Consider the following 20,915-nt stretch of genomic DNA (forward strand, 5'->3'; position numbering starts at 1 on the left):
ACTTTTCATCCTGGGGAGTGGGAACTCCACCTGGAGGTATTTACCTCATTGATTCTCTGATGGGGCAAACCGGAATTGGACCTGATGGCATCTCGGCAGAATGCCAAGCTTCCAAGATACGGATCCAGGTCAAGGGATCCCCAGGCAAAACTGATAGATGCCTTGGCAGTGCCTTGGTCATTCAGCCTAGCTTACGTGTTTCCACCGTTTCCTCTCCTACCATGCGTGATTGCTCGAATCAAACAGGAGAGAGCTTCTGTGATCCGGATAGCGCCTGAGTGGCCACGCAGGACTTGGTATGCGGATCTAGTGGACATGTCTTCGATACCGTCGTGGAAACTTCCTTTGAGATAGGACCTTCTCATTCAAGGTCCTTTCCAACATCCAAATCTAACTTCTCTGCAGCTGACTGCATGGAGATTGAATGCTTGATTTTATCGAAGCGAGGATTCTCTGATTCTGTTATCAGTACTTTGATACAGGTTAGAAAGCCTGTCACTAGAAAAATCTATCATAAAATATGGCGTAAATATCTTTATTGGTGTGAATCCAAGGGCTACTCATGGAGTAAAGTTAGTATTCCTAGGATTCTGTCTTTTCTCCAAGAAGGATTGGAGAAAGGCTTATCAGCTAGTTCCTTAAAGGGACAAATTTCAGCGTTGTCAATTTTGTTTCACAAGCGTTTGGCAGATGTGCCAGATGTTCAGTCTTTTTGTCAGGCTCTAACCAGAATTAAGCCTGTATTTAGATTAATGACTCCTCCCTGTAGTTTAAATTTAGTTCTTCGAGTTCTTCAAGGGGTTCCGTTTGAACCTTTACATTCCATAGATATAAAGTTAATATCTTGGAAAGTTCTGTTTTTGGTTGCTATTTCTTCTGCTCGACGAGTTTCAGAGCTTTCAGCATTACAGTGTGATTCACCTTATATCATTTTTCATTCTGATAAGGTGGTTTTACATACCAAACCTGGATTTCTTCCTAAGGTTGCTTCAAATAAGAATATTAATCAGGAAATTATTGTTCCTTCATTGTGTCCTAATCCTTCTTCCAAGAAGGAGCGTCTGTTACATAACTTGGAGGTGGTCTGTGCCTTAAAGTTTTACTTACAGGCAACTAAAGATTTCCGTCAATCATCTTCATTGTTCATTGTTTATCCTGGAAAGCATAGGGGTCAGAAAGCTACGGCTACCTCTCTTTCTTTCTGGCTGAGAAGTATTATCCGCCTGGCATATGAGACTGCTGGACAGCAGCCTACTGAAAGAATTACAGCTCAATCTACTAGGACTGTGGCTTCCACATGGGCTTTTAAAAATTATGCATCTGTTGAACAGATTTGTAAAGCTGCGACTTGGTCGTCTCTTCATAGTTTTTTAAAATTTTACAAATTTGATACTTTTACTTCTTCTGAGGCTGTTTTTGGTAGCAAAGTTTTTCAAGCAGTGGTGCCTTCCATTTAGGTTTCTGTCTTGTCCCTCCCTTTCATCCGTGTCCTGTTGCTTTGGTATTGTATCCCACAAGGATGAAATCCGTGGACTCGTATCTTGTAGAAGAAAAGGAAATTTATGCTTACCTGATAAATTGATTTCTTCTACGATACGACAAGTCCACGGCCCTCCCTGTCAATTTTAGACAGATTATGTTTTTTATTATTTATAACTTCAGTCACCTCTGCACCTTTTAGCTTTTCCTTTCTCTTCCTATAGCCTTCGGTCGAATGACTGGGGGTGGAGGGGAAGGGAGGAGCTATATATACAGCTCTGCTGTGGTGCTCTTTGCCACTTCCTGTTAGCAGGAGGATAATATCCCACAAGTTTGGATGAAATCCGTGGACTTGTCGTATCGTAGAAGAAATCAATTTATCAGGTAAGCATAAATTTCCTTTTTTAAAGGTAAGTAATGGCTTCTGTTTTAAGCGTTTCTGGGGAACATATTTCAACACTATGTATAGATTCAATTGATTCACTCCTAGTAACATACATTATTATATTAGCTTAGTATTTAGTTAAATTAAAACGCTAATACAATTTTGACCAATAAGAAAAAAAATATTTTCAAAAATATTAATATTCATTTTGAAATATGAAAAATATATTTTTTAAATCAATTTTTAAAAAAAATATTTTAATAATATTATTTTTTTTATAATCTCTATTTACTATAAATATATTATATCAATGTGATAAATGTAATAATCGTCTAGCGGTGCCTCCAGATAATATGTCAGTATATTGCAGGGTTATAATACAATTTATTTATTATTATTCTTTAAAATAAACCAATTAAAATGCATATACGAAACAATTACAATCAATATTTATTCCTAAATTCTTTACGATAATTTAAAGTTGTAAACACATTGAATTATATTTATAGAAACCAGATTATGAATCAAATGATACCACTTATGCTGTTATAATATTCTATACAAAGATCATAAAAATATACCTTTACAATTTACCTTATTCACAATAATCGCATTAAAATACCACAATAAAATATTAGAATCTTCTGTTATTAACCAATAATTCTAGTTCAGTGCCCAATATGGATTACCAACTTACTATGCTTAATTAATAACTACCAGGAATTTAATCACAATAACCAGTTTATGTACAGTTCTGAAAAAGTTCACTATAATGACTGAATTATAAATCTGGAGTGTAAAACCCTGTCTAGCAAATAAATTATTTAGCAATAATGACTAGTAAAACTACACAGGACTATGAACATAAGCTTAAAATACCAATTATGCTCTTTTAAATTTACCAGCTGTAATCTATTTCCTTAGAATGCCTTTGATTTAAATATTATATATACTTAACAGTTTCTTATACTTAACCCAAATAACCAAATCAATGTTTCCACTTCCAGAGTTTCTCCAATAAGTCCAATTTCACCTCATAAATTAAAAGAGGTAATTTTTGCAAGATGGATGAAAATTAGGCCCAGATTTGCTTTAGGGAGACTGGATTCCAAGGCAACAGTTTGTCAGTCAAAAACAGGGCAGCAAAAACCAAGCTTTTTTTCTCTCTTGCATGGGGATATATCACCTGATATACCCCAACATTTTTATTCTAATCATTGGTGAAATTGGAAATGCTCCACGGAAGCTTGTCTTGTGATAGGCCCCTTGAGCTGAACATCTCTTGGTTATTTGGGAGACGCCTCCCTGAGTAGCCATTTATCGTTTGGCTGCGATACCATCTCTGATCTATAGGTGGTAGCAGACACCCAGAAATGCAGTTTTGCCATCAAATATTGCTGCAGTTTAACTATCTAACCTTTAAAATGTTTATCAAATACTTTAATTTCCAGCATCAATCACTTACAATTTTAATATAGATGGGACAATATAGTGCCATTTTTTTTCTGAATATTTCAATATCAAACATGAGTATTTTATTTATCATATTATATAAGCTGCCTTAAAAGTTGTATTTTTTTAAGAGACTAGTAGTTTCAATCAATGAAATATATATGTCTAATCTGACTTATTCTGTATATCAGCTCATTTGATATACTGGCACATATTTCATTTCCTAGTCGCATCTTATATTATAGATGTATGGGAGTATTATAGTTATTTATTAATACATGTTTCAATCGTGTTTAAGACATGGGCCCAAAAATCTATGATGCATCTATATGTCAACTCATAGCATCTTATTTAGAAATTTCATCTTCACATCAGTTTTTCCTTGTAATTTTCACTAGATTTCTGGAAAACAAAGAAAATGTATTTTTTTTTGAAATATCAAGCATTTATATATACTAATGTAGTTATTAATTTAATTTATTACAAAATCTAAAATGCATTTCTAAGATCCATGGAATTATACATTTTTATGCAGTATTGAAAATTATACAAGTTTGTATTTTAAAAATGAATTTCAGTTACAATACAATATGTGTTTCTGCTTGGCTCAGTGCATATGTGTATCCAACACAGCAGGGTTAATCAACTCTTGCTATTTTCCCTTTGAGACATCTGTCTAAGCTTCGTGTATTCAAACACAGCAGGGGTAATCAACTTCCGCATATACTTAAGCCTCAAAGAGATTTTTCCAACAGACAAACCATGTCCGTTTATTTACAGGGGTCATTATCTGATAACCTTTTATTTCATAGCAGAAAGGCCAGGAAATCAAACTTTAAACAGAGCCATGAGATAAAAAAAATCTCTTTGAAATAAACTGCCTTCCCTAATTGAACCAAATGTTTTTCCCTTTGTCCTCACTTGTCTTAAACAGCAAGGAAGGGTTGTTTTACCCAGCCAAAATCAATTGGCAGAGAGAACTGTAATTTATAGTAAATAAAATTGATGCAACCAGTTTTATATATATATATATATATATATATATATATATATATAGATAGATAGATAGATAGATAGATAGATATAGATATATATATATATATAAATAAACTGGAAAATGTTATGAATCAACCTGGAAGAGGATGTGGTCCATATTGTCTCAACACACTGTGAAGAAGATGGTTTGAGTGGCCAAAATATCTCCAAGGATCACAGCTGGATAATTGCAGAAGTTAATTGCCTCTTGGGGTCAGAAAGTCTCCAAAACTACAATTCGATGTCACCTATATCCCCACAAGTTGTTTGGAAGGGTTTCAAGAAAAAAAGCCTCTACTCACATTCAAAAAACAAACTTAAGCATCTTCAGTTTGCCAGACACTACTTGAACTTTAAATAAAGATCGGGTTCTATGGTCAGGTGAAACCAAAATAGAGCTTTTTGGCAATAAAAAAAAGAGGTGGGTTTGGCGCACACAAAGAGGTAGCCATATAGAAAAGTACCTCATGCCCACGGTTAAATATGGTGGTGGATCTTTAATGGTTTGGATCTGTTTTTCTGCCAGAGGACCTGGACATTTTGTTAGGATACATGACATCATGGACTCCAGAAAGCTTAAAGGTATACTTAACCCAATTTTTTTCTTTAATGATTCAGATAGAGCATCCGATTTTAAGCAACTTTCTGATTTACTCCTATTATCAATGTTTCTTTGATCTCGTGTTATCTTTATTTAAAAAGCTGGAATATAAAGCTTAGGAGCCATCCCATTTTTGGTTCAGAACCTGGGTTATGCTTGCTTATTGGTGGCTAAATCTGAGGAATCCAGAACACTTTGTTAGTCTAACTGTGGATAATTCCTCGTCCATTGCCTTAGCATAAAATGTTGAAGAGGACATAAGTGAAAGCATTCAAATGGAACTGTGTTTGATGCCGCCATCATTAAGCATAACACTTCAATTCATTCAGCTACTGTTGAATAAGTGGCAATTTGAAGAAAAGAACACGCATTCTAAAGTTTCAGTCTGCATGAGTCTGTTAGTGAAAGGAAACTCCCAGAAAACAAACCTTGGTGGCTGGAGACAAGTAGCTTGTACCATTAATCTGTATAAAGGATAATAGTCTAGGAGTGCGAGAGATCGCTAGGGACAGAGGTGGAACCTTAACCTGAATGCCGTTCAGGTATGGGGCAACTCAAATGCCCTGAGCTCGGATCACAGCCAACAGAGCTCCCAAAACATTGGTGAATATGCGGGGAGCGGTTGCTAACCCAAAAGGAAGGGTAACAAATGTTTGATTTAAAAGGCAAATCATAGTAACTGATTATGATCCTTGTGAATAAGGATATGAAGGTATGAATTATTTAAATTTACTGTCAACATGAATTGACCTTGATGGACTAGAGGTAAGATTGTATGAATTGTTTCCATCTTGAATAATGGAACTCTTGAAACTTGTTTAGATTTTTCAAATCCAATATGGGTCTGAAAGTTCCCTCCTTTTTTGGAACAATAAAGAGGTTGGAATAGAAACCCTGACCTTGTTCTGAAACAGACACACAATGGATAACTAACATGTTCTCCAAATCTTGAACACAATGAAAGAAGGTGGCCCCCTTCAAAGGATTTTTGGGGACACAAGGCAGAAGGAATCATCCTCGAGGAAGCCTGAATCGGAAACCTATTCTGTAACCCTGAGAAATGATGTTTAAAACCCAGGGATCTTGAACTGAACAAAACCAGGACTCCTAAAAAAAAAAAAAGACTCAATCTGCCCCCTACCAGAACAGATTCTTGTGGACTTAGTGTTGGGAGTAGGCTATCTATAAGGACTAAATACAGATATTTTCTAGATGATTGATCCAAAGCCAGTTGAGACAAGGGGGTAGATTTATCATACCCTGGGCGGACATGATTCGCTATAGTGAATCATGCCCGCCCTGTATCGCTAAATGCCGACAGCATACGCTGTCACATTGTAGCAATGCACAAGCAGTTCTGGTAAATTGCATGTGCAATGCCGCCCCCTGAATATCCATGGCCAATCGACCACTAGCAGAGGGTGTCAATCAACCCAATAGTATTCGATCAGGTGGATTGATGTCCGCAGCTTCAGAGGCAGCGGACAAGTTAAGGTGCAGCGGTCTTAAGACCGCTGCTTTTTAACTCCTGTTTCTGTGCATTAGGCACCATTCGGGGCATGTTAAATCGGCCCCAAGGAGTCATGCAATAAAGCTGCGGCACCGGCTAACATGTAATAGCAACTGCCGGCTTGAAGAAAAGTCCTGTTTGAAAGAACAGATTCCTGAGAAAAGACTCCAGTTTTTGATCCATAGGATCTCTGAAAGAGGTACTGTCTTCTAAGGGGTTTATGCACTGGTTTTCAAATCTGTCCTCAGGCCTCCCTAACAGGCCAGATTGTAAGGATAGCTGAACTAGAGCACAGGTGAAATAATCATCTGATTAGTAAACATGGTTATTTTACCTGCTCTCATCTAAGGTAATCCTGAAAATCTGGCCTGTTGGGGGAGGCCTGAGGACAGGTTTGAGATCTAGTGAGATAGTGGTTTGGCAAGGGGAGAGATAGCCCCATCAACTTTAGGAATAGACTCCCATAGTTCCAAAGTTTGGCCAGGTAAGGGACACATTCTCTTACATCTGGATGACGGAGCAAAGGAATACCAAGTTTTTTCCACTCCTTAGCTATGATTTCTGTCACCAGGTCAGGAACTTTAAAAACTTCTGGGGTTTTAGCATAAAGTTTAAAAATTACATTTAACTGATTTACAGGTTTATCCTCCGACGGCTTGATGTCTGATGAACCTAAGGTCTTAAGAACTTCATGTAGCAGAAAATATATATGTTCTACTTGAAATCTAAAAGAGGAATCCGTATACAATTTGGGAATTGAATCCTTATCTTCTAAAGAAAGTAAACCTTCTGATGAAATATCAGAACTGTCAGACACAGATTCTTGAACGATTTCAGGAATTTCTACATATGGCTGAGAAACATGCGTAGTTGGTATCTCATAAGACACAATATCACAAGACTTGCACTTTCATGGTTGTGGGATTGTCGCCAGAATCTCCACTAATATGGAGCATAAATTACTTTAAAATTCAGGAGTAAAATCTGTTGAAGCTCCCTGAGAAACATATACAGGAGCAGGGCAAATATTTTTAATGGAAACAATGTTGCTAGGTTGATTAGTATGCATAAAATTCAAAACTAACAAACTGGTACAGATTTGTAAACTACACACAGCATTTTCATAAAGGAATGATCAGTAGATCCTCTGGCTAAAGGAGCTGAAATAGATACGGAGTGGACATGAGAGTGGCTTCCATAATAAAGTAACAGACCCTTAAACAAAGAGTGCCCTTGTATATACAACATTTTTCCACACAGAGAGTAATCAAGGGGACAGTAAAACAGTATTGGCAATATGCAGCCAATGTTATATATTTCAACTCAAGAGTTAACCCACAGGGATGAAATAACGCTGGAATCACCTCAGCACGCTGCTATGCAGAAAAGATGGCCACCAGTAGAAGAGAGGAAATTTTCAAAGCATGCTCATAACAGCTTAACTGCTGTATGCAAAGCCGACTGAGCCTAACTGCTAATGAGCAGAGCAGTTAAATAGCGCTCTCAGTGCTGAGAATATTTAAAGCTTCAGGCACACCAATAAAAAAAACATTAATAAAACAGAACAATGAGTCCCCTGAGGTGAATAAACTACAAATGTTTGCATAATCTCCCCCATAAATAGTGTATAAAGTAAATGCATACTTGTGAACACAAATACAAACATTATGTCTATTGTCGTTACCCGAGTCCCCTGGCTATGCTATACTTAAATGGTGTATCTACATATAGCCTGTGAGCTATGCAAGTGGATATCACTTTTATTAACAGTAGCGCCCACTCCACTGATCTTACCAGCCATTGAGTGGAGCTGTATCTAGTAGAGAGCCCATCCAGCACTGTGAAGGTAAAAGCAGAGGATATAGGAGAGGAATACCGATGATCCCACAGGGAGGCTAAGGGACAAGTCTGAGGGGGTTTATGGCTGAAAATATTGTGCCATTAACCAAGAACTCCTATACCCCAGAATCCAGTAAATCAGTATATCAAGGGGGTAACGATTCATAGGTCTGAAAACCCATATCAACATAGAAACTGGAACAACTCTAATCTTCACCTTACTCTTTGGAGTCAAATACGGAGTAGTACAGGGAGGTGGGTGGGCTTAAAAGCTATTGTTGATTGGGGTTCTTTGCCTCCTCCTAGTGGCAAGAATTCAATCCCACATGTCAAGGCTCGTAGACTCTCACCATCATATGAAATTAAATCCAATAGGCTTATATATATATATACGTGTGTGTGTGTGTGTGTGTGTGTATGAGAGAGAGAGAGAGAGAGAGATAGGTGTAAGGTTCAGCTAAGAAATGTCATGTATCATCATCATCATCATGTATTTATAAAGCACCAGTGGATTATGCAGCGTTATACAAGTAATAATAAAACATTACAGGGATGCATTACATACACAAACAAACAAGTACAGTAGGGGTACATTACAGTTGGAGGTGCAATAATTGAGCTATACAAAAGGAGAGAAATGGCCTGCCCTTGAGCACAATCAGTAGTAGTTCACTTTACATACAAAGTGGCCTACTGGAAGAGAGACTCTCAAGCTTACAATCTAAAGGAGAAGGAATGGACACAGAAAGTAAGGGAGAAGGGAAATATGTCTGATACAAGGCAGGGTAAACTGAGAGTGAGTAATGACATAGGCATACAATAAGAAAAAGTGTGTGGTGAGTGAGCAAATAAGGATTGGAAAAGAGTAACAGAATGTGGTTAAGTGTCATTACAGAGACTGTGAAAATGAAGTAGTGTCTCTATCCTGGATTATAAGGGACAACTGCACCTAATTGCTGTTAGGAGGTGTTTATATATTAAGGTAAACACCAGAGTGGGTGGTGTAGGGAGGATTGGAGGGCTTGTGCTTGCAGAGCAGGGTAAATTGTGTAGTTAGAGTTGCAGTTTTTCAAATGGTTTCCAGAGCAAAGTAAGTTGTGTAGTTAGAGATATATTTGTAATGAAAAAAATAGATATATTTATGATGAATGCATCAAGCTATCAGCAAATGATGATTGATACCACACATTTATATGAAACAAAGGAGCACATTACATATTTTTGGAGAGGTAGGGAATGAAATATAAACATATTTCATCCTGAAGTAAAATTGTAGGGCCCATGGTTTTCAGGATTTGCCAGGCCCTGTTTTAACACTTGTTCCATCTAATTTGAATCAGTTATTTAAAATAACTAAAGTTTTCCACAGAACATTAAACATATGTGTATAAGACTTACAGTTTGTGTAACTTACTTACCAGCCACCATTTTTTAACATCATCGGGTATCTTTTGGTGTTTTGCCACAAGTACAGGATCTATTGTGTCATTGAAACATGTGTTAAACCACTCAGTCCTTCTCTTCTCTGGCCTACAACGGCCACACATACACACTGCATTGTTCAGAGCTGCCACATGCTCCACTGGACTGGAGTACTCCATGATGAATGTAAAGTAAATCAGGAAAACCACTACGGATAGAACAGGTGTAATCCACACGATCCGTTTATGTCGGAGGAAACAGCAACAGAGGTGCATGCATTGCATGGTTAGAAGCTTCCTTCTGAGCCAGACAGTTCTTTTCCACCGTGGTCAGTCTTTACAACTTTCTTTCAATTACTGTATCCATATCTTTTCTAACTCATTTGCATCTTTTAAAACAAAAACAGAAAAAAAACCTTTGTATATATATTATACATACTATGGGCACACACATAAAATACTATACAAGAACTAGTTATAGAAATAGCTGTCAAATGGAATATTATGTCGGGTCACCAATAAGGACAATTAACAAAACATAGTTCTGGAGGAGCAAGAAGAAATTTTAACTCACTGAAAATGATCACCCTTGAGTCGAGTGAGATAAAGTACAGTTTCTGGAAGGCATATATTGCCATATCAAGATATTTCCTGTTGTCTTACATACTTAGTTGATGACTATTGTGGCAAAAGATGTATGTTTCATTTCTCAAACACAAAACTGTTATTTTGTGTTCAGTAACATTAGGGGACAGTAAAGTCAAAATGAAACTTTCACAATTTAAAAAGAATATACCATTTGAACAAAACTGCTTAGTTCTCTTAGTATCCATTTTGGAGAGTAAATGTAGGTAGGCTTTTAGGATCACAGGAGCATGCATGAGTCTTTAGTGCGCTAGGGCCGGTCTAGGTCGTAACACCATGTTTACTGGGTAAGGATCAACATTCCATAAACCACTACATAAAGCAACTAATCTTAAGGAAGTAAGGTAAGACTGCTGCACATTTTGTGTGATGTGATATGACACTTTTCAGATCCGCTCCCAGTACTTTGTACTGCTTTATGACATGTTGGTACCGTATGGTGATATATATGTGCCCATCATGGCCCATAGTAGGTGCCTATGACAGGAAACAGACAGAGATGGTACTGCCTAACCCTTTTATCCGCTGGAGACTGGTGGGTAGTTTGTGTACTGCATGGTGCTCTTTATTCTTGACATAGCAAAAACTCTGAATCCAGCCAATGCAGAGAACGAGCAGTAAACAGATATATAGGCCAGCATGGCATTACTAGCGTTTAGCCCACTGGCTGTCAGATATTACAACCTATCATGACAGTTAAGGAGTTCAGAAAACTAGTTGTGTGTGGCTGCAGATATATCTGTATGCATGTCTGCTGTGTTTGTATGCTATTAATTTATATTGTATGTATATTTGTGTTTGAGAGTCTGTGTATGTGTGTTGTATGATAGTGTATGCTGTATAAGAGTGTGTGGTGTGTTTGTGTTGTATGATAGTGTACTGTATTTGATGTGTGTTGTATGAGAGTCTGTGTAGTGTATGAGAATGTATATTTGGTATTAGTGTGTGTTATATGACAGTGTGTGTTATATGACAGTGTGTGTTATTACATTTTACAACACTTTCAAGTTTCACTACAATCAAGAATAAAGAACACACACATTTTAGTCACTTTGCCAAAAAATGCAGCTATCTTGTATTTTAACTTTAGAAATGTATTTCTAATTGCACTGGGTCTTGGGGAAAAAAAGTTTGGAGAGCCCTGTTCTAGGGCAGTGGCCGACAAATCTGTTTAAAAGTTAGGAGCCAGGAAGAATATTTAGGAGCCAGACTGTTGTATTTATATATAGATATATATCCCTGGGTCCTGGGATTGTCGGTGTTTGGAACTCTGTATAATACTGCTTTAAAACCATGTTGCAAACATTGCTGCCATAGAGTACTAAAGACACGTGCATGCTCCTAAGCTCTTAAAGGGACATGAAACTTAAAAAATGTATTTCATTATTCAGATAGAGAACACTATTCAATAAAGTCTCGAATATACTTCTATTATCAAATTTGATCTCATGTTATTCTTTGTTGAAAAGATATCTAGATAGGTAGCGTGCATATTTCTGGAGCACTACATGACAGGAAATAGTGCTGCCATCTAGTGCTCTTGCTAATGTATAACATTGTTGTAAAACTACTGCCATATAGAGCTGCAGATACATGCACACTCCTGAGAATATATCCTTTCGTTTCAATAAAGGATAACAAGAAAACTAAGAGAATATGATAATAGAAGAAAATTGGAAAGTTGCTTAAAAGTGTATGCTCTATCTGAATCATGAAAGAAAAATTTGGGGTTTTATGTCCCTTTAGGAGCCTAGCTATATTTACCCTTCAATATACAATATCAAGAGAACAAAGCAATTTTGATAAAGGAAGTACATTGGGAAGTTGCTTAAAATTGTATGCTCCACCTGAATCACAAAAGTTTCATTTTGACTTCACTGTCACTTTAACCCCTTAATGACCGGACCATTTTTCAATTTTCTTACCCTTAAAGGGACATTATACACTCATTTTTTCTTTGCATAAATGTTTTGTAGATAATCTATTTATATAGCCCATAAAGTTTTTTTTTTTAAATTAATGTATAGTTTTGCTTATTTTTAAATAACATTGCTCTGATTTTCAGACTCCTAACCAAGCCCCAAAGATTTATGTGAATACGCTCGACTACCTACTCCAGCTTGCTCCTGTTTGTGTAAAGGGCCTTTTCATATGCAAAAGAAGGGGGAGGGGGGGAGTGTCTTATTTCCCACTTGCAGTGGGCTTTCCAACTACCTTTTCAACAATGCTAAACTGAGAGCTTCTAAGTAAGTTTTTAAACAGTTTTATACTGGATTTTTATATCAGTATCTGTGCATATTATTCTTTATAGTAGTGTCTATTACATGCAGTTATATGAAAATGATTGTATACTGTCCCTTTAAGGACAAAGGCTATTTTTACATTTCTGCGGTGTTTGTGTTTAGCTGTAATTTTCCTCTTACTCATTTACTGTACCCACACATATTATATACCGTTTTTCTCGCCATTAAATGGACTTTCTAAAGATATCATTATTTTCATCATGTCTTATAATTTACTATAAAAAAATATATAAAATATGAGGAGAAAATTGAAAAAAAAACACACTTTTTCTAACTTAGACCCCCAAAATCTGTTACACAGCTACAACCACCAGAAAACACCCATTCTAAATAGTTTCTAAATCTTGTCCTGAGTTTAGAAATACCCAAATGTTTACATGTTCTTTGCAAGTTATAGGGCCATAAATACAAGTAGCACTTTGCTATTTCCAAACCACTTTTTTTTAAAATTAGCGCTAGTTACCTTGGAACCCTGATATTTTTCAGGAATCCCTGAATATCCCTTGACATGTATATACAGGTATACCTCACTTTACAGCGCTTCACTTTACAGCGCTTCGCTAATACAGCGCTTTGTGGAGCTGAAGTTCAACTTCCAAGAATTTTGAAACAGTGCTGTAATCTTTGTAAAATTGTGAGAAAAGTAACTGGCACCATTTTTCTATGCGCAATTCATCGTTTTTACAGCATTACAGTGCAATCTGTGCCTCAGTGTTATAGTCTGGCAAGTCTTACCACAGTAATTGTCACTATTTTACAGGTACAGTATTTATTGATTACTAATTGAATACTGTGCTGTGCTAGTGTTAAACTAAACATAGCACTATTGCACCCCTAATATATGTTAGTTCAAACATGTTTTCAGGATTTTAAACACTGAAAAGAAAGCTAAAACTGCCTTGTTTCACTTTAAGGCGGTTTTCACTTTACAGCGGGGCTCCGGTCCCTAACCCGCTGTATGAGCGGGGTATACCTGTATTTGTTTTAGAAGACATCCCAAAGTATTGATCTAGGCCCATTTTGGTATATTTCATGCCACCATTTCACTGCCAAATGCGATCAAATAAAAAAAATTGTTGACTTTTTCACAAACTTTTGGTTTCTCGCTGAATTTATTTACAAACAACTTGTACAATTGTGTCATAAATGGTTGTAAATACTTCTCTGGGATCCCCTTTGTTCAGAAATAGCAGACCTATATGGCTTTGGCGTTGCTTTTTGGTAATTAGAAGGCCGCTAAATGCCGCTGTACACCACACGTGTATTATGCCCAGCAGTGAAGGGGTTAATTAGGGAGCGTTTAGGTTTAATTTTAGCTTTAGTGTAGTGTAGTAGACAACCCAAATTATTGATCTAGGCCCATTTTGGTATATTTCATGCCACCATTTCACCGCCAAATACGATCAAATAAAAAAAACTGTTACATTTTTCAAAATTTTAGGTTTCTCACTGAAATTATTTACAAACAGCTTGTGCAATTATGGCACACATGGTTGTAAATGCTTCTCTGGGACCCCCTTTGTTCAGAAATAGCAGAGATATATGGCTTTGGCGTTGCTTTTTGGTAATAATAAGGTCGTTAAATGCTGCTGCGCACCACACTTGTAATATGCCCAGCAGTTAAGGGGTTAATTAGGTAGCTTGTAGGGTTAATTTTTAGCTTTAGTGTAGAGATCAGCTTCCCATCTGACACATCCCACCCCCTGATCCCCCCTGACCCCCCTCAAACAGCTCTCTTCCCTCCCCCACCTCACAATTGTCACCGCCATCTTAAGTACTGGCAGAAAGTCTGCCAGTACTGAAATAAAAATATTTTTTTTATTTTTTTTATTTTTTTTCATATAGTCTGCAGTGATGGATCCCCCCTTACCCCACAACCTCCCTGATCCCCCCCATACATCCCTCTAACCCTCCCCCTCTTCCTATTAGCCCCATCTTGGGTACTGGCAGACAGTACCCAATTTGCCCCCAAAAATAGTTTTTATTAACTTTTTTATATAAAACCTTTGTTTTCTGTAGTGTAGCTGGCCCCCCTAAATAATCTACTTCCCTCCCCCTCCCAGATCCCTTACTAAACAATAGAGCTCCCCCTGCAACTGCCTCTGTATTTTATTATTTATTTATTTTTACTTGCGGTCATTTTGCGTGCACGCGTATGCGCGTGCACCCGCCGCCTCCGCCCCCCCAGCCGCAACCAGAACCGCGCAACCGCCGACAAACCATTGTTACATTGTGATTGCTCCGGTAAGGAAGTTGGAGCATACCCTCCTCCTACAAGCTGCTCCCACCCACCAACGAAAGTGTGAACAACAATCGCCGATGCAGAGAGGGCCACAGAGTGGCCCTTTCTGCATCGGTGGGTAAAATAGGGGATTGCAGTGAAGCCTCAATATTGAGGCATCACTACAATCCCTTGTAAGCAGCTGGAAGCGATCATGATCGCTTCCAGCACTTCTAACAACAGAGGACGTACCAGGTACGTCAATTGTCATTAAGGGGAGTTTTTCCAATGACGTGCCTGGTACGTCCTCTGTCATTAAGGGGTTAAGTTAAAGGGGCAGTCTACCACAGATGTTTTATTGTTTAAAAAGATAGATGGTCCCTTTATTAACCATTCCCCATTTTTGCATAACCAACACTGTTATATTAATACACTTTTTACCTCTGTGATTACCTTGTATCTATGCCTCTGCAGACTGCTCCCTTATTTCAGTTCTTTTGACAGACTTGCATTTTAGTCAATCAGTGTTGACTCCTAGGTAACTCCACGGGCGTGAGCACAATGTTATCTATATGGCACACGTGAACGTATACCCTCTAGCTGTGAAAAACTGTCAAATGCCTTCAAATGCGAGGCGGCCTTCAGGGGCTTAGAAATTAGCATATGAGCCTACCTAGGTTTAGCTTTTATCTAAGAATACCAAGATAAAGCAAAATTATAAAAGTAAATTGGAAAGTTGTTTCAAATTACATGCCCTTTCTGAATCATGAAAGTTTAATTTTAACTAGACTGTCCCTTTAATAATAAAAAAAAAAAAAGTTATCAAGTTGAAGCTCTTGACCAGGTGGGTAAGAATGCTATTCAAAATATGAGGAATAAAAATAAAAATGTCCTTGTCCAGCAAAATATTTGCAATCCCATGTAAAAGTGAATCCAATTATAGTGGTGACTCACTTGACATCAAAACTTGTTTCCTGTAGATAACTGAAATACAGAAAACAATATGAAGCATATGAAGTGCCCATCTCTAAATAATCAGCTGAATTCATTGAAACTGCAATTTAACCGAGTTCCCCAAAGTCTTTTTATATCAGTACTTGATTGGCTGCAGTAACCACACCTCCAGCATTCTGTTTGGTGAGTGATCTTAAAAGGCATAGAAAGGTCAAAATTTAAATGTTCTCGGGTGTGCATTTCAGTTTTAAATAGAATCATTTTCGCAATGTAATTCTGTTACCAAAAATGCTTTTAATAAAAAAGTTATTACTGGTGTTAAGCAGCATACGCACATATGCCCGGAGGCAAACACTGTCTCAGGGAGTCAGCAGTGGCTTGTACCACACAAATGATGTCTTCACTGCAATACTCACCACTGCCAGATCTCTGAGCAGGCACGGGGGCCTATCTATCAAGCTCCGTATGGAGCGTGAGGGCCCGTGTTTCTGGCGAGCCTGCAGAAACAGTTATAAAGCAGCGATCTAAAGACCGCTGCTCCATAATTCTGTCTGCCTGCTCTGATGAGGCGGACAGACATCGCCGCAATTCAACCCGATCGAGTACGATCGGGTTGATTGACAACCCCCTGCTGGCGGCCGATAGGCCACGAGTCTGTAGGGGGCGGCGTTGCACCAGCAGCTCACAAGAGCTGCTGGTGCAATGCTGAATACGGAGAGCGTATTGCTGTCGGATCAGGTCCGTTAGACATTTCATAAATAGGCCTCATGGTGTTGAATACTGCTGCAGTGGCCCTCACTGCATATGTGTGTATGCTGCTGTAAACCAGTAATAACTTTTACTAGAAGCATTTTTATTAATAGAAGTGCATTGCTTTTTAAAAACTGAAATGCACCCATGTATATTTAATTTTTTACCTTTCTATCCTTTTTTATAGCTACGTTTTTTCTGCCCAAAAATGCAAACAATTTACATAATTTAACCTCTTAATAAAGAGTCAAATGCGATGCCATCTGTCTGACAGTGTCTGGAGCACTACATGGCAGGAAATAGTGCTGCCATCTAGTGCTCTTGCAAATGGATAACATTTTTGCAAAACTGCTGCCATATTATGCTCCAGAAACGTGCACGCTCCTGAGAATAAATCCCTGCTTTTCAACAAAAGATACTAACATTGGCGTTGTCAAGTGGGGGGGATCTTGTCTCCTTCTGGATCATTTCTGCCCTACTTGCATTATTATTAAAATGCAACCTTTCCACACCCATTAAAGTATATGACTGGATGCTACAGGAGAGGGGGTGCATGCCTTCCCCATAATGACTGCACAGCGTACTACTGCCTTTGTGTGCCTCAAATCTACTCTACCCCTTCACACTCAACCCCTTACTACTCCATCCAGTACTAAGCTCAGTCTGGAGTAAGCAATGCTGTGCTGGCTCACGTGTTAGACATGTTGTGATTTATTTCAGACAAACTGAATAACACCATCCAGAGTTGAGAGGGGGAGACGAAGGGCGAGATTACATATGCGGCACAGGCTTCAGCGTAACTGATAAAACCTGCGCCGCCCGTAATTTCACCTCGCACATCGGGGTATCACATATACGGCACCGGCAGTTCATAAAGTGCCGTAAGTCGGTTTATCTAACGATGTCCAGAAATTAGCGTAAATACACATTTCTGGAGTCGCCAGTGACTTACGGCACGTTAGAAACTGCCGGCGCCTAAGAAAATAAAATAAATGTCAAATCTACCGTAAAAGTCTAACTCGCCTCCCAAAAATAAACCCAACACGTAAAAACCCCTATATCCAAAAGAGGGTGGCGGTTGTGGGTGGGAGAGGAGGGGACAAATCATTTTTATTTTGGGGGGAAAAATACATTTAAATGCAAAGTGGGTACTGGCAGACAGCTGTAAGTACCCAAAATGGTGGAAATTAGTTAGTGGGGGGGAGGGTTAGAGAGCTCTTTGGGGGGGATCAGTGAGGTTGGGGGCTAAGAAAGGATCCTACACAGCAGAATATATATTATAAAAAATGGGGAAAAAAAGCATTTTATTTTAGTACTGGCAGACTTTCTGCCAGTACTTAAAGGGACATTAAACCCACATTTTTTCTTTAATGATTCAGATAGAGAATACCATTTTAAAACAACTTTCTAATGTACTTTTATAATCTAATTTGCTTCATTCTCTTGATATTCTTTCCTGAAAAGCATATCTAGATATGCTCAGTAGCTTCTGATTGGTGGCTGCATGTATTTGCCTCATGTGATTGGCTCACCGATGTGCATTGCTATTTCTTTAACAAAAGATATCTAAAGAATGAAGCAAATTAGATAATAGAAGTAACTTGGGATGTTGTTTAAAATTGTATTCTCTGTCTGATTAATGAAAGAACATTTTTGGGTTTAATGTCCCTTTAAGATGGCGGGGACAATTGTGGGGTGGGGGAGGAATGAGAGCTTTTTGGGAGTGATCAGGGGGCGGGATGTGTCAGGTGGGATGCTGATCTCTACACTAAAGCTAAAATTAACCCTTCAAGCTACCTAATTAACCCTGTCACTGCTGGGCATAATACAAGTGTGGTGCGCAACAGCATTTAGCTGCCTTCTAATTACCAAAAAGTAATGCCAAAGCCATAAATGCCTGCTATTTCGGAACAAAGGGGATCCCAGAGAAGCATTTACAACCATTTGTGCCATAATTGCACAAGCTGTTTGTAAATAATTTCATTGAGAAACCGAGTTTGTGAAAAAGTTTTTGAGAAAGTGAACGATTTTTTTATTTGATCGCATTTGGCGGTGAAATGGTGGCATGAAATATACCAAAATGGGCCTAGATCAATACTTTGGGTTATCTACTAAAAATATATATATATATATATATATACACACACACACACACACACACACACATACACATGTCAAGGGATATTCAGGGATTCCTGACAGATATCAGTGTTCCAATGTAACTAATAGTTTGGAAATAGTAAAGTGCTACTTGTATTTATTGCCCTATAACTTGCAAAAAAAAGCAAAGAACATGTAAACATTGGGTATTTCTAAAATAAGGACAAAATTTAGAAACTATTTAGCATGGTTGGTTTTTGGTGGTTGTAGATGTGTAACAGATTTTGGGGGTCAAAGTTAGAAAAAGTGTGTTTTTTCCCATTTTTTATAAAAAAATTTTATAGTAAATATAAGATATAATGAAAATAATGGTATCTTTAGAAAGTCCATTTAATGGCGAGAAAAAAACGGTATATAAATATGTGTGGGTACAGTAAATGAGTAAGAGAAAAATTACAGCTAAACACAAACACCGAAGAAATGTAAAAATAGCCCTGGTCCTTAAAGGGATACTGAACCCAAATTTTTCTTTCACGATTCAGATAGAGCATGGAATTTTAAGAAACTTTATAAATTACTCCTATTATCAATTTTTCTTTGTTTTCTTGATATTTGAAAAAGCAGAAATGTAAGCTTACGAGCCGGCCCAGTTTTGGTTCAGAACCCTGGATAGCGCCTTCTGATTTGTGAATACCATTTAACCACCAATCAGCGACAACAACCTAGGTGCTCAACCAAAGATGGGCCGGCTCGTAAGCTTACATTCCTGCTTTTTTAAATAAAGATACCAAGAGAACGAAGAAAAATTGATAATAGGAGTAAATTAGCTTAAAATTCCATGTTCTATCTGAATCATGAAAGAAAGAAAAAAATGTGGGTTTAGTGTCCCTTTAAGGGTAAGAAATTGAAAAAATGTCCTTGTCCTTAAAGGGACAGTTCACCCAAAAACTTTCTCCCCTTTAAATTATTCCCAATGATCCTTTTTACCTGCTAGAGTGTATTAAATTGGTTGCAAGTAGCTCCTTTACTCATATTTCAGCAATTGAAATAGCTGATTTAGCTTGTGGTTTCCCAACCTATACTGAAAGTTTTGATACTGGCGTATATGCTATTGACAAGCCTAAATAAACACAGCCAGCAGAAGAGATTACACTGTCAGTGGGGGGCATGATAGTCAAGTAATAAAATGATAATTTTCCATTGTTCTCTCTATGTATTGAGCTTTGGTGTTCCAGAGAAATATAAGATAAGGAAGCAAGTGTGTGTACATAAAAGTGATAACATAATGAGATCTGATATAACCTGAAGCTCAACCCCTTGTAATAGGCTGTGGTTTCAAAGCACAAAACCTGCTACTTCAGATACACAAATAAACCCGAAAATGCAATTTCTCAAATATTTTATACTCTGCAGTTGGTATAACAAGTCCTTTAAAATACATTTATGGAAAAAAAATTTTTACAGTGTACTGTCCTTTAAGGGGTTAACCCACATTGTAAAGTCCCTATTAAAACTATTAACCCCTAATCTGCCATTAACCCACATTGCAACAAACCTTATTAATCTATTAACCCCTAATCCGCCAAACCCACACAACGCAATAAACCTAATAAAACTATTAAGCCCTAAATCGCCAAATCCACACAACGCAAATAACTAATTAAATTACTAAGCCCCCTAACCTAACACCCCCTAACCTAACACCAATTACCTAAATTAAAAAATACTAAGTTACAAACAATTAAAATAAAAAGCTAACATTACTTAAAAATAAAAAACCCTGGGGGGCGGAGCCTACTCTCAAAGCGGCAAGACATGTTTCTGTGAAGCTCCTGGAAAATACAAGATTTTACCCAAGTTCTTCATTATAAAACTGCAATATTGTATACTCTTAGGGTGCACATTACAACTAAAGCTTGGGCTATCTTTGGGGCTGATGATACAACAGTGTTTTGGCCTATGCTCTTTGGGACAGCTACGCAGGAGATATACTATCAGGGCCGAGCAGCCATTTTTGCTCAAAACTCCAGAGAAGGAATCTCAGCGTAGGTCTGGGGCTGCCGCATGAAACTAACCCCCCCCCCCCCCCCGAACTCCGGGGTTAAGAGATCCTGTAATAGGATTCACAAAAATAAATCATTTCTTGACTGAGTCTGCACTCCAATAGAGAGCTACACCAAGCTAACATATCACTCGTTGGCATATGCGAGGGCAATGGCG

The 20,915-nt window shown here is 37.8% G+C and overlaps 1 protein-coding gene across 3 annotated transcripts in view; it reads right to left on the bottom strand.

The window, feature by feature from the left end:
• Nucleotides 1-20,915, bottom strand: part of LOC128642330 (CMP-N-acetylneuraminate-beta-galactosamide-alpha-2,3-sialyltransferase 2) — a 334,854-nt gene that overhangs the window by 153,563 nt on the left and 160,376 nt on the right. For all 3 annotated transcript variants that reach the window (XM_053695242.1, XM_053695177.1, XM_053695104.1), the window contains exon 2: nt 9,720-10,111. In XM_053695242.1, the coding sequence (XP_053551217.1) occupies nt 9,720-10,007 (288 nt within the window). In that variant the 5' untranslated portion in view covers nt 10,008-10,111. The remainder of the gene's footprint in view (nt 1-9,719; nt 10,112-20,915) is intronic.

The sequence above is a fragment of the Bombina bombina genome, chromosome 1 (assembly GCF_027579735.1).
Source record: "Bombina bombina isolate aBomBom1 chromosome 1, aBomBom1.pri, whole genome shotgun sequence".
Lineage (NCBI taxonomy): Eukaryota > Metazoa > Chordata > Amphibia > Anura > Bombinatoridae > Bombina > Bombina bombina.